At 34.1% G+C, this 15,000-nt stretch overlaps 1 protein-coding gene across 2 annotated transcripts; it reads right to left on the bottom strand.

Moving 5' to 3' along the window:
• Positions 1–1,484: 1,484 nt before the first annotated feature.
• Positions 1,485–14,588, bottom strand: LOC132912647 (transportin-1). 2 transcript variants are annotated; one of them, XM_060970250.1, is made up of 15 exons: positions 14,321–14,585; positions 13,147–13,222; positions 12,875–13,054; positions 12,456–12,804; positions 12,152–12,353; positions 11,676–12,069; positions 11,281–11,592; positions 10,970–11,207; positions 10,590–10,879; positions 10,387–10,485; positions 10,198–10,293; positions 9,067–9,142; positions 7,577–7,751; positions 7,361–7,487; positions 1,485–7,204 (listed from the first exon to the last, which is right to left on the bottom strand). In XM_060970250.1, exons 1-14 carry the CDS (start codon positions 14,525–14,527, stop codon positions 7,380–7,382), a joined length of 2,802 nt encoding a protein of 933 aa, XP_060826233.1. In that variant the 5' UTR covers positions 14,528–14,585; the 3' UTR covers positions 1,485–7,204; positions 7,361–7,379. The 2 variants fall into 2 exon arrangements, with proteins under 2 accessions (XP_060826233.1, XP_060826234.1); XM_060970251.1 differs by lacking the exons at positions 1,485–7,204; positions 7,361–7,487; positions 9,067–9,142 and having other exon boundaries at positions 7,594–7,751; positions 14,321–14,588.
• Between the last annotated feature and the right edge of the window lie 412 nt (positions 14,589–15,000).

Below are 15,000 nucleotides of genomic sequence, written 5' to 3'. Positions count from 1 at the left end.
AAAGTGGTTTATCTCTAAACTTTCAAAACTCTTACGCCCGAAATCTGAACATCCAAAGGAAAAACAAAATATAAATTTACCTGAAAACTTTCGCAACTCCGAAAACTCCTAAAACTCAGCTACAAATAGCCAATAAATATCCAAAGAAGAAACAAAGAGCGAACCCCTTCGAACACCCTCCGTCTCCTTAAAATACTCGCAGTATAGTGTACGCGTTAGAAAACCGAGTAGACAAGAGTAAAAGTAGGAAGGGGAGAAGAGAATGGAAGAAACGAGGAGCTAAACGGTGCCGCGGTGCTTGGCCGGCTCCGGGGTGGAACCGATGCCGAATCAATTCGCGTAATAGTCTCTCGGGTGGCGGAGCGGGAAGGCAGGGGTTAAATCGACTGCAACTACCTCGTCCGCAGCCCCTTTTCTCCAACAGAGAAACGTGGAACCGCTCGGATACGGGCCATTACCACACCTGTCCCTCAAGTTTCGCCCCCGAAGAGAAGGAGATCAGCTCGAACGAAACGAGCCAGCCTCTAATGAAGAGAAGCAATCACTTAAGCCGGCCGTTAGACCGATCGGACGTGGGAACGCGTTTTATCCAGCTCGAGCCACGCTTTTATGCGCCACTACGAGAAACGTTTATTGCCGTTTTACTGCATTGGAATGGGACATGCCATTCAGGATGCCTCTGATGGCCTTTAACGACGTTACGAGCGAATTTTCCCACTTTTCTAACGAAATTTTAAATCGATGGAATATTGTTTATCGAAATAGCGGAGCTCGGTGTCTTTCCGCTACGAAATTTTTAACTTTCTTTTGTAATCTTCCGATTTATCGATAAACGAAATTTTTCTTTTATTTAGTTTCAGAATCTGTATGAAATAAAAATGAGATTTTTACGAAACACAGTACTTCACTAGTATCCTAGTATCTTATAATAAACTTTTTTTTGATTTATAATTTCTGAATGAAGTTAAACTTGTGACTTTCGTGTTAGTTAATTAAACTTAGTGTAAAAGAATGTTAGAGACGTCTGTCGACCTTGAAAAGGGGGAAACGAGGGCGATGTGCGAAGGTTAACGTCCCAAGGGTTCTCGAATCGCCTGACATTGCTTCTTTCTTTAAGATCAATTTATCTTTCCGAATGATACAAAACGACTACTGTTGGCTGCGTGATTTAATCGCTTTGTCACCTCGTCGCTGATCAATCTATTCGTAATAACTAATTCATTTCGGTACGTCATAGTTCTTTAAATCTTTTCACAGGATTGAAGCCGAAATCACATAGTCTTCGTAACTTTACATACATTTATTTGGAAAATAACAGGAGATAACGGCATCTAATAAATATAAGCTGTAATTAAAAAAAAAAAAAAAGATAGAAAAACAAAATCACGGGACCATCGAGCGAATAGAAAAGCAGTAATTAAAAAAATAGATTCGGTAGAAAAGACTGGATAAAGGGATACATTCGCAAAGATTATGCCACACTCTTTTTATGCTATTATTCTTCAAGATTTATTTCCAATGGCATGGTCACGTAGCACACAGAGAGCCAAGAGAAAGTGATCGAGAGACGGATCGTTTCGATTGTGCGCGTGCATAGGTACAATATATGTATATCGACGAACATGCTCTGAACTAGACGGGAAGCTGATCCTCTCGAACTGAGAGAGGAAAGAATCTCGATACAGTCCTCTTCCGAACGTCGAAAAATTGTAAAACGCAACGATACAATTAGAGATTGAATTTCTTAAGGCTAAAACGAAAATAAAAGGTGACAATCCGTATTCTCTCTTGGCGCCACGATAATTCCATCATTACAGTTTCGTATACGAAACACATGCAGAGACAAAATGAAAATAGAATTCACATCTGTTTTTAATTGTTGAAAGACATCTTCTGTACGGTCTTTGCGTGCTTACGTGACGCTTTATTCTTTTCTATGGCTCCTTTTTTCATTGTTAGTTTTGCTCCTTTTTATATCTCATTCTTCTTTGTTCTTGCTTTCATTGTTTTACAATAAAAAGCCGACTTTTTTTGATTGTGGGCCCCGAGGATCGCAATTCCTACAGATGAAAAGTCGAACGATGACCCTTCCGTTCATCGATTACAACAACAATAATAATCGTAATTAATAATTATGTAATAAAGTGTCGAACGACAGCATTAAAATAAGATTTTCACCGATCACAATGAGATGATTGCCAGAAGCTTATCGTACATCGGTAATACAATACTGAATAAAGTCAAGAATAGCGTGTCGCTCTTCTTTTGGATTTTTGCATCGCTTTCGCTTTCCCCACCTTTCTTATTTTAATCCCTTTTTCGAATTCAATGATTCCCCCGCCTATACATTGTATTACGTAACTCGAAATACGCGATGCGAGAGAACAAATCGTTGGGTGCTTCGTTTTCCTCGTTTTCGACGTATAAAAATTCGCAAACAAGCATTCGACAGCACCTTTCGTTGCACCTTGACAAGCGTGTGTCTATGTATGTGTGTGTTAGTGTGTAAGAAAGGAGGAAAAATAAGATATAGAGTCTCTCTATATTCGGTATTTATAAGAAATCCATGCAAAGAAGACTCACTTTTGCGATCACTAATCTTGAGTTTTCTTTATCTCTGTCTTTGTATATATATATATGTTATATATATAATATATTATATATATGTATATATATATATATATTATATATATGTAAGATGTGTGTATATATACATATATCATGTGTACTTAAGTACTAGGCAGTCAAGGTATGCAACAATAAAAAGAACACCGTTTTACGATTTTTTTTTCTCTGTACCAAGTGCGAACACTGGGCAGAATAATTCACTGGCGCTTGCGAGACGCGAGAGAACAGAGAACCCAATTACCAGAAGATGTTTTCTGGTTGTTCCTGTTTTGTATTTGTTCATCGTTAGAAAAAAAGAGCCTTCGTGCCGCAAGGATAGGATAATCAGGTACTAGGAACAGCCCCACGAAGTTCCGATCCTTTGGGCGAAAGAAAAGGATTTTTGCTTTCCCTTCTTTTCTCTCCGACACATGACCCAATCGAGAAGAACTTGACGCGATCTAGAAGTGCATCTTAGTAAAAAGCTGGATCATACTTCTTTCTGCCTATCTTTAGGATGAAAAAAAAAAAAAAAAAAAAATGTAAAATCGTTCGATAAACAATTACATAACAAATAAGAATTCAATATATCTTCCCGCGCTACAAAAATTTTAAAACGTTGCATACGTTATTCACGCTTCTCGATTGGAATGGAAATATATTATATACGAACACACGACATACAAACACACACAGAAACACGCAACACGCACATACATACATATAGAAAGATATACACGAATACGTCTACTTTACAATTTAGGGGGTAAGATTTGATTCTTTAGCCACGATCAATTATGTTAAAAAACTAAATTAATGATTTAATCATTGAATCTTTTCTATGATAACACACGATAAAACACAAATTAGAATATAAAACGAACGATTTTGTATACATATTTTTAGAGAACGATATGATAAATGACATCCTTAAGTTAAGGATGACGAGGCTACCGTTAATTATAAGTGAATAGTGTTTACAAAGTCCCAAAGGATAAGAACTCCCTCCAAACACTGCCCGCACGAAACGGTACGATTAAATATAATACACATCGTATAATAATTACAATAATATAGTATTAATTAAGAAATATTACGTTAATAGTTATTTAACCACATGTATGGCTCAGTCTATTACGCTAGTCTCATGCAACAACAACAATAAAGATACAACAATATATTTACTTCATGTTTGTTTCATTTAATTACTTATTCATTTTCACGTCTTTCTTCTTCTATATTTTATTTGCTTTGCAATCATTCTGTGCATTCTTTCATGCATTCTTTCACTCTCTCTCTCCCTCTCTCTCTCTCTTTGCAAATAGAAAAAACTTGGAAATTTCTCAAATATCAATCAACTTCTCGTTTCATCTCCTCTCTTTCTTCTTTATAATAATTAATTTACTTTGATATAATATTATGTATAAATAGTCAATTCTTTTTTTGTTCGTGACACTTTACTTCTCCACTCACTGTCGTAATTCATTATAAATTTAATTAGTCCTTATCTTGAGTTCCGAGCAGTAATAAATAATAGCGAGCCACGTGAAATCTCGACGGGAGTCGTTCACAAAGTATTTTCTTTACACAAGAAAATCATATATGCTATTATATTTACAACGATACACAGGACACTATGACAACATGTATAACAAGTATTCTTTCATTGAAAATTCCATTTCTTTGTAGTATAAAAGTGAATAGAGATAACCTGAGAGATACGTCTATTATAAATCGTGTACGCATCTGTGTCTGTGTTCACTTGTGTATCACTGAAAAACATTCTGCTTCTAGCTTAGGAACTATTTAAAAAAAATATATATATGTATATATAAATATATATCTCGAGTGTGTATGTTAAATCGAATATGTTATTTAAACACTAGTCAATTCAGTGACAAAGATAAGTGACAATGTGAAAAAAATGATTTTAGTGATGAAGTTCGCTTTGTATTATTTACAACATTGAGAATGTAATAAAAGCAGGCAATAATAATAGCGTGTAGTAATAATAAGAATAAAAAAAATATATTTTTTAAATATTTCTGTGAAACCTAGATAGAGAAAATTTATAGACTCGAGTCGATAAATCGCACATGGCTCGTTTTTGTTCTTTCCTTAAATCTTGTTTACTTCCAAGCCCTTAAGTAATTATAAAAAAATAGTAATATCACAAAAATGGCGCAGGCAGAGCAAGGAAAGGACCAAAAATGGGGATAAAGAGTAATGGCAACAAGGAGGTTGCCAATTGACAAACGTGGATCGAGTCAAAGGAGCGGTCACGAATGTACGTATATGATAAATCTTTCTGTTCTCTACGTAAAAGGTTCTGTTCTTCCTTCCTTTTTGTTTTTCCATTCAAAACGACGAAAACAGAGACTGCACGTTTTATTTCTCGTGATCACGTGATACTTCGTTAAAGTAGAAGTAGAACGTTAAAATAATATCTTTTTCTTCCATTTAGTCTATGATGACAATAAAAAAATATTCTCACTGCCGGACTGTACTTGTCACAAGCGTTGCTGTGATTACACGATGGTCTCTGTGCTTTTTGATCGAGCGGATGGGAATCGTTCGGCTTGAAAAAGTGTCTTGAATTGGCCGAAAAAATCGCCTCGCTTATTATAAATGCGTAACAGATTCAACGCGTTTTCTTTTTCTTGTAATATCTAATCTAGCCTGCGCTAGTTCATCCTGCCAGTTTGTTTGTTCCATTTTTTTTTTTTTGTTTTTTTATTAATAAAGTTTGATTGACAACAGTGACTCAACGACGATTAAATTAGTTCATTATTCAAGTTGAGCTTTTTTTCCTTTACTTGTTCACATTTGCTTTTTGGAATACTTTTTTCAACAAATAAACAAAAAATAAAAATTACAGTTCACGTTATAAGAGTTCTAGAAATCGATTTCCGTGGGTTTTTTCTCACAAAATTCACGACATTCGATAATATATTTGTTATTATCTTTTACTTATTCATTTCTTATCATCAATGCATATAAACGCGTTTCTCGCAATTTTAAGATTTCGTTTTCGTAGTCTCGTTTGACAGCAAAAATAACGACAACAAACACAATCTCGTCTTTTAATGATAAAAAGAGCTTGCTTTTTGAACTGGCCCAAAAACTGGACTGGAATGACACAGTCAACGCTTGAATTCGAAAAATATCCTACAAACGCAAAAAGAGATAGAAAAATGAAATGGAGATTGGCGTGTACACGACGAAAATTTCCCTACATCGCGATAGATTTCACGTCATAGATTCAAAACTCTGTGAATCGTTACCTGCAAATCATATTCAAACTATATTCGCTCCCACGTGTTGCTTTATATAACGATAACCCATTAAGAGGTGATACGTAAGCAAAAAATTTGAAACACTATAGTGATAACAAAAACTTCCACTCTAAAATGTATTTACCTATTTACACTAAGAGCTAATATGATCTTAATTTAATATTTTTAACAAAAAAATAATCACAAAATAGTCTGTGGATTAAAACATCATATTTGATACATATAATTATATATAATATCTACATACATTCATTTTTTTATATGTAAGTATGTATATATTAATTCATTTTAAATATGTTCCATTCATACATGACGACAAAGTGTCATATAACCTAATATCACAATCAGCAAGGAGAGAATAAAGTAAGCAGAAAAATTTTGGTTCGAAACGAACGGAATGGCACTTTCTCTGCATTTATATTGAGTTTCAACGTATAAAAATACATATTCTCAAAAACCTTCTGTACACTATGAAATTTCTACTAACATACTTCTCTATTTGTTAGTTTTATATCAAATAAGTATTACTACCACCGTCTAAAGCTCTACACAACTCATGTAGAATGTAATATCTCTCTATTTTCTTTAAGAAAAAAAGAAAATTAATATTTCCTAATATATAGATTTTCGATCACAGTAGTTTAGCAAGCTCTATAACGTGAGATCTATACCCTTCTTTTTGTAGTTCGATTATTTTCTCCTTTTCATTTGTTTTATTTCTTGCTGTTCGCTATTAGTTTCCTCCTCCACGATGATAATTGAGAAGTCAGTTTCGTTTAAGAGCTGGGCTAGTTGATTGCCAGCACTTCGTGTCTCGTTTCAATACGCGAGAATTAAACACTTAACAGTGTTGCACAGCGCTAATGGAAACGGAGTGTACAGCGTGTACGTTTTCACTACGTGAAGGTATCACTTTTGTTTTTTTTTTTTTGTTTGCAATGCGATTTAGCGTCAAAGTTAGGATACCTTTACTGTAAAATGGTCGGTGACCCCAACACAGTTCCTCCCTCCCTCCCGCCCCCCCTACCCGCCCACCCACGCGTTACATTTCGGCCCATGACATTTATTTTGTCGTTCTCAATTTTCTTCGTTTCATTCTCACTTTGATTTTTCATTTATACCTCTTGCTGATTGCAGCTTTAATAACGCATATTAATTCCCCCGAGAGCCTGACGATGACCATAACACGGTAACGACAACGATGTTGATGAGAAGAGGCCGTGGTTTCACCCACCCACCCTGAACACCCATTGTTCTGTTTCCCGCCCAACCCCTTTTGGCCTTCCCCTTAAAGCGGCCTTCTGAAAGAGACACAATTACTTCACTTTAATACATACTTACAAAACTGGTACTTAAGTAAGGATCATCCTTTGTCTATGTTGTCAGTCTATGTATATGTGTATATAGAACTGTTCAGAATTCATTTAACATAAATACAAATTTCGGGATCAACTTACCGCATTTAGGCGGGGCTTCTCAAACGCCATACATATTATGGAGTCTTTCATTGAGTTGTGGTGGGAATTGATCTGAAAATCGTTTCCAATTTTCCACACCAACTTGATTTTTGAACCCATGTAATATCTACAGAAGAACAGATTTTTCAATGTTGTACAATAAAGCAATTAATTAATTGAAAATAATTTAAGTTGTGATGATTTATTTTGATATACCTTCTCAAACATGTCCTTAAGATCTTCTCTAGGCGTCACCCAAGATGCAACAGCATCACAGAAAAAGATGAAATCTTGTACAACTCCTGCTGGATTTACTGTTATCATCTGACACATACCTCTGAATGCAGAATCCTTTTCTTCATTATCTCTTATGCTCCTCAAAGAAGTACACCTAATAAAGTATGTGTGCACATTATGACGTGAATAATATTAATGATTCAAGAAGGTATATTCATCATAATTAAAGAATGTATGCTAAATATGATAGTGACATTTTTCTATAGTACACATTAGCTTTACTGGATAAATTTATTGTTTGCCTGAACTATTATTGTAATGATAAATCTACCTTCTTTATAATTAAACTGTTTACATTTATAAGAATATGATTATAGCAAAAAATGACAACTAGTCACTTGACATAATATTCATTCCCACAAGTTATGTAAGTTATACAGGAATAAATCATCTCCATTAATGTGGCAAAATCGTTAGTTTTGGTAAGAGCAGTCCTATGTTTGGATTACCTAATGAACGTTACCCTTTTTTTATTTTTATGTTTCTATTCTTCAATTTGTTGAACAATTTAGAATAAAAATCCAAACTATTAATCTAAGAAAATAAAAAAATGTTATCTAATCTAACATAAGATAAGATAGAGTTCCTGTATCAGATGTTCTGTACTTTTGTATCTCTTTTTGAAAACATTTAGAAACCTCATCCAAGAACAATTTCTTCAACTCTATGTGAATCATTAAAATATTATTTTAATATGACCGGCATTGTATTAGTACAAGTTTATTAATTAAGGTGTGGTTTACATTTGACAGCATCCCTTTAATTTTGAAGATTTTCATATTACAAAGCAAAGAGACATTAGCAGTAGTTGTGATAGCAAGAATATAACTAGGATGTATTTGACAATATTGATGCTGAGTTAATTAACATGCAAAAGGACACTTTTGATTGGAACTACCTGTACACAGTGAAAAATATACTTTAAGAAAGAAAGAATATATGTTTCTAGATTTCAATGCAAGGCAATAATACACAGGCTAAAATATTACACAGATCTAAAAACGTGACAAATGTAAACCTACCCTAGACTCAACTGCTTAAGAGCTTAACTATATAAGAGCCTATAACATACTTGCATGGTGGCAGTAAATCAAGGTAAATATACAAAGTAAATGTAAAAACTACTGCAAAAAACCATTGGGCAAGTTTAACATTATACTTAGGATAAACTGCACCCCTTTTTATCGAGAAATCATATAACGTATTTGTTTATAATATGTAAACAAAATCATGATGGGCTCTCTCTATATATGTATATTATATATGATACAATATTCTTGCACAAAAGTTCTTAGCAGCCCCTGATGCAATGTTACTGAAGAGTCGGGAATAATATATAATAATAAAGTGCTAATAAAAATAGAAGGTAATATAATTAATAGAATATAATAATAAAGAAATTTACACACCACTGTCGGACAAACTGCTGTAACATGGGGGCGACGTCGTGGGGACACACATAACCTAGGCGACCGATCGTTATGGCTACGGTTTCATTTCATTTCGGTAAGTAGACAAGTGAAGTGTAGTGAAGTGACCGGAAACACAAACAATAAGACAAACTGATAGAGAACCAACGATCAACTCAGGCGAATATGTTGTCGTTTATAAACTCCAATTAATTTGTAATTAATCATTTAATCAATAATAATTAATTTAATATTAACAATTAATAGACAGTGGGAACAGAGGTGAACATATGAAATACCGACAATGAACATAGGCAATACCGTGCTATTGTAGCTGCTGAAACAATAATAAAAATTAGATAGCAGCGTGCGAGCCCATGATTTGTAAAAAACCGATATGAATATGATCTCTACCAATAAATGTTAATATAAACAAGTACAACCAAGAAACACAAAAATAAAAATTTTCCTCGTGAATTTAAAAGCCAATTTAAAGTACCGTTGAAACAATATTTGGGGCTTAGATGCAAGCATAGTATATTCAATTGCAGTATATTTCTGCCATATAAAGCCTGCAGGCAATCGCACACCACTAAATCAGGTCCAATATACAAATACTAATAATTTAACCCGCTCATAAAACGTGCAAGCGTGGTCATATAAAACCACTCGAAGTCGTCAGTCTGTGTGGTTATTACCTTTAATAAAATTATTTACGGAAAATGCACCTAAACTTAAATGCCACCGAATGCTGAATCTAATGTGGGGACTTTCTCTGTATATTTGGGAGACTTCTCATTAAACAATCGTTGAATATCCTAATTGCATAGAAACCTTTATACAATATTTGTAATATACAGAACACGTGTACTGCAATGCCTTAAATGAAAAGTTTCCCCTCGTGTGCAGAGCATACTTCTAAGAAAAGGTATTACTTCTACGAGATATAGGTGAACAGTAATAACATAGTCATATTCTTATGATATCCACAAAAAAAAAAAAGAAAAAAAAAAGGAAAAAGAAATATGAAACTTTACTATACATTACCCTCTAACATTTAAAAGTATGCTCCATATACTAAGCTGTGTAGAAAAAACTATATATTTGAAAATATTATACACAGATACTCACCTGTATTTTCTAACAGCGTTTTTGGCGTATTCGGTCTGTTGATTATATCGATAAGCTGGGTCAAAATTAATGGGATATATGCACTTGTATCAGAACCTAAAAAAGAAAAAAGAAAATACATTCATATACATACTCTACCAGAGAGTTTTGCGATATGCTTCAATAGATTACATCTTCAAAGCAGTTTACCGAGTTTTATAGCTATTTCACCGATAGTCCATGTTGCATTATTACATACAGATATAAACTCAGGATTTAAATTCTGTCCAAGTATAGGCATAAATTCCGCTATAAACAAAATCAATAAATGAACATACTGAACTCATATAAACATAATGAACGTTAATAAACATAATAAATTTACTATGTAATTACATAACAAAAATACTCACGTATACACGGTAGAACATGTTGGAAACAGGCCTTTGTAAGGTCCCCTAATAAGGCGAAACTGCTTTGTCTAACTTCAGGCATAACATCTTGCATACATTGATACAGCAGTTGCATTACATTACTGTTCATTACTAAGCGTTCCATATGACAATCCAACCCTTCTGCTAAGCCACTAAGAAGGTCTAATGCAACAATCATAAAATCTTTATCAGGGGCCTCAAATTGTTCTGGACTCTGTGTATTTGCTATGTGTTGATTTAGCGTCTGCTCTACGAGGGATACACACCGCCTATTAAAAAAAAATAAATAAATAAATAAATAAACATAAAGATTTAAATACACTATCAAATCTACAAAGATAAAGGTTAATGAAACCTACCTATACACGGGTTCGCAATAAGGAAGGAAACCAGATCGTAAAGCAGTCGCAATTGAAGAAAGGCATTCTAATAATGGGAAAAGGTCTTTGTCTTCATCTTTTAACACATTCCACTTATTAATGAGTGGTGGCATAAGAAGGTTAATGTAATCTGGTTTATTAAGATGATGTCCTACTGAATCAGCAAGTGTACCAATTGCATCGTACAATATTAAAAGATTTTTATGTTGATATTTGCCTGCATACATAAAAATGATTAGTAAAAAAATAAGCGTTTGTCCAATTTAACGGTAATGTAAGAGCATATTTACCAAAAGCAAAAACAAGCGTTTCAAGAATATATCCAAGATAAGGGACTAGTTCTGTACACGCTTCCTCTTCTAACGTTGCAAAAGCAGAACATGCTGCTTCCTGGACGCGTTTATTGCCATCAAGTACTCGTTTCAGTAATTCAGTCATTAAAGGTTTCAAATGTGTGTCGTGTGGTTGCGCACAAACCCAATGTGCGTAACGGCTTAGTGTCCAACAAGTAATAGCACGTACTAGTGCTTTTTTGTCGCTTAAGCAACTAATTAAATAAGGAATTAATTCTGATAAATGTGGAATCATTCCGCTCATACAACCTGCAATAGTATATTACACATTAAATTACGACCTAAACCCATATAAAATGGTGTAATATATTGATGATTGTTACGAAAAGTACCTTCTGCTATAGCCCCCAGTGCTAATATTCCAGACTCTTTAATTACCCAATCTTGATGGAACAGCGTTTCTTTCAAAATTGGTACTAGAACTGGTAATAATTCTTCTCTAAATACATTTGCTAACATATCTAATGCAGCAGCAGAACATTTCCTTAAATTCCAGTCACTAAGTGATGAATCGTCATCACATCCATCTTCAGCATCTGTGTCTTCTTCATCACAACCTCCGTTTTCGTTTGAGTGCTTATTCATATTGCCATGATGTGAATGGTGTGTTTTTGACTTGGGAAATCTTGGTCTGATATCTTCTTCTCTATCTGGGATCATTTCATCTTCTTCCACATCTCCTTTTAGAAGTATTATATCAATGTCCGAGTATTTCATACCTCTTACCTATGGAATTGTAATGCATTATAAATTTATTAGTTTCCTGTGACATTTGCTTTAAAACTTATTTTATTTTGTGATTACCTACCAATACAGGTACTAAACGAGGTAAATGTGGTGCAAGTGCTTCTTTACATATTGGTTGTTCAGCTAATGAAAGCCAAAATTCACAGGCTTCTAAAGCAACTCCTTCATCAAGATCCTGGGTCCTCATTAACATATATTCTATTATATTATGCATGTGTGGTATTAATCTATCCATTCGAACTTCAAGCAGCATAACCAGAGCTCTATAAAACCATAAATATGATATCATACAAGATATTGTACATATCTTATATATAATATCAATATACTTTATATAAAAAGAAAAAGAAAAAATGCAATTATACCTGCATACGTTCTTTCTGACTTCTGGATCATCGTCATTAGCCAAATGGAAGAGATTTTCCAGGAAGCTATCTATGTGAATCATCAAAGCCTGTGTACGATTAACAATAAATTGATTAACACAGGCAGTAGCATGTGATCTAATTTTGGGGCTTGAATGTCTAAAAAATTGCAGGAACTTTGGGATTAAAACATTTAATGGTCGATTAAGTGCATCAGAATCTAAAATTTCTGCAGAATCTTCACAAATCTTTTGAAGAGCACCAAATGCACCCTCACAAACATTATAGTCTTGTGAGTCTAACATTTGACAAAGTGCAGGTAGCAACTCCGGCCATCTAGTTAATTCACCTATTAGAAACAAGATTTAGTAATTTTCTGAAGTTATTTGATAGTTATTTCTACTAAATAATAACTATACCTTTGGATGCAATGGTAGTTATTAAAATACCAACAGTTGCACGAATCAGAGGTGATGAATCTCCAACTGCTGATAAACATTCTTGTTTGATGAAATTTGTAACCTCTGGTAAAAACTTATAAAAATGAGCTTTAACGTTATTTTTCAAAATCAGTCCACTTAAAGACCTCGTAGGTTCATCTTAAAAAATAAAAACAATTGAATTAAAAAACCCATCTTTACAGATAAAAATTATTAAAGGTTACATCAAAAGTTATATTTGAAATACGTACCCTCTGATGTGAGTTTTGTTAAAACAAAAATAAGATAATTGTTGAAGTCTGGGAATTTGTTTAATTCTTCCAATTTCTAAGAAATATTGATAAGGAAAAGTTCTAAGAATAAGTGTGCATCAAAGTATAATAATTGAACAATTTTTATAGAAATAAAAAGGAATTGCGTATTTGTATAATTATCGTTTGTTGTAATACTATTACTATTACATAATAAATGTGAAAAGATATTCTATTTACGTTCAATACATTAACACAAAATAAATTGCAACATGCCACACAAAATATGCCACAAATTTTCTATTATATGAATGAACAAATTTATTATAAATATATAAAACTGTTCCAATTATAAAATCTTTGTTCAAAATTTTGATTACATATAAATGTATACATACATATATATGTACATAATATACTACGAAAAATGTGTAAAAAAATCCAAGTTTCTGTTAACTTAACATTTATTGCCAGCTGTAATTCCCAACAGATACATTTCACTAACATTCGTTTGTGTATGTCATTCCCAGTCTGTTTAATTAATATTATGGCCGAAACTATATACAAGATTTATCGATTACGGCGTCAAGAAAACAAACTCGTCACCGACAGTAACGGCATTTCCGACGCGCCCCGCGACAGATATCATGTATCGTTAACATATTTCTTGGCGCTTGAGTATAACTCACGTGTTATTCGAGAAAAACCTATCAACTTATGTCGACCTACTCTTACCGAGCCTAATATTAATCGCAGAATGATTTCCTAAAAAGTAATGTGAACGACTACGAAATGGCTTTCCCGATCATAAAAAATCATATTAGTTACAATAAGGTGTCTCAACAGCTTTTCAATCGAACCGTAGACGACAAAAAAGGGGATTCGTGACAGGCTGCGCAAAAGCGCGCCGAACATTTACCCATCTTACATCAAATAGAATATTTCGATAGCCTTGATATCTGTTGAGACCCCCCTCTACGTCTTTTTAATGAAATTTCCAACGCTATTTAAAAGGAGCAGAAAATTTTATCGCGACGAAAAGCACGCCCCTTGATTGACCTAGCCGCTTCACTTCGTTACCGCGTCGCGGGTGTACTCACCGGGAACAAAAATCTCTGGGACAAATTTTTTTTCCAAAGCACTAAACGAATTTTGATCAAATATGAAAGGATACTTCTTGCACAGCTCGTTGAGTAGCCGTATCCGGGCTCTGAGACTCCTTGAGGAGCGTCAAGATTTGTCGAAGTCCTTCCTCTTGCGGTTGCCACGCCATTTTCATCGTGTTTTTCAACAGCACCACTGAACGCAGCCAGCCTTCTCTGACCTCACAGATAAACGGAAGCTCCCCACGGTTGCCCCCACCATCACGCCACGAAAGCATTAAGATACCGGCCTGTCACACCAGAATTCTTTAGTTAATTTTCTCTAGGTTGTACTGTCAGACCCGCGATTAATTGTTCAGGATAATTAGGTGGATATTTAACATCGTTTCGTAACGATATTCTATTTTCGGTTAATTCATCCAGATAGACAATTGAACGTTTTTGGTACTTAGCAGACGAGCTCTTCCGGCGACAGCAACGACATCGATCGGCCTCCTGTTTCGATTTGTATTAAGCTATGCAACGTTTTTCAAATTTAACGTTATTTCGTGGAACGTATAATATTGGCCGTTAATGATTTAAAAGATTGAAATCGTTGATGGTACGAGATATTTGTTTCTTAAGCCAATCTCGAAAGAATTAAGAATTAGGAATAATTACACTACTGTCTAGCGGCTAAATTTCAAATGTAGAAAGACACGCTATTTATGGTAGTGTGTATTTTAATGATCTGTTGAGTTTAACTGATCAA

This window comes from Bombus pascuorum, chromosome 12 (assembly GCF_905332965.1).
Source record: "Bombus pascuorum chromosome 12, iyBomPasc1.1, whole genome shotgun sequence".
Classification (NCBI taxonomy): domain Eukaryota; kingdom Metazoa; phylum Arthropoda; class Insecta; order Hymenoptera; family Apidae; genus Bombus; species Bombus pascuorum.
Note: the sequence above shows the minus strand (reverse complement) of the source record. Positions and strands in the feature narration are given on the sequence as shown.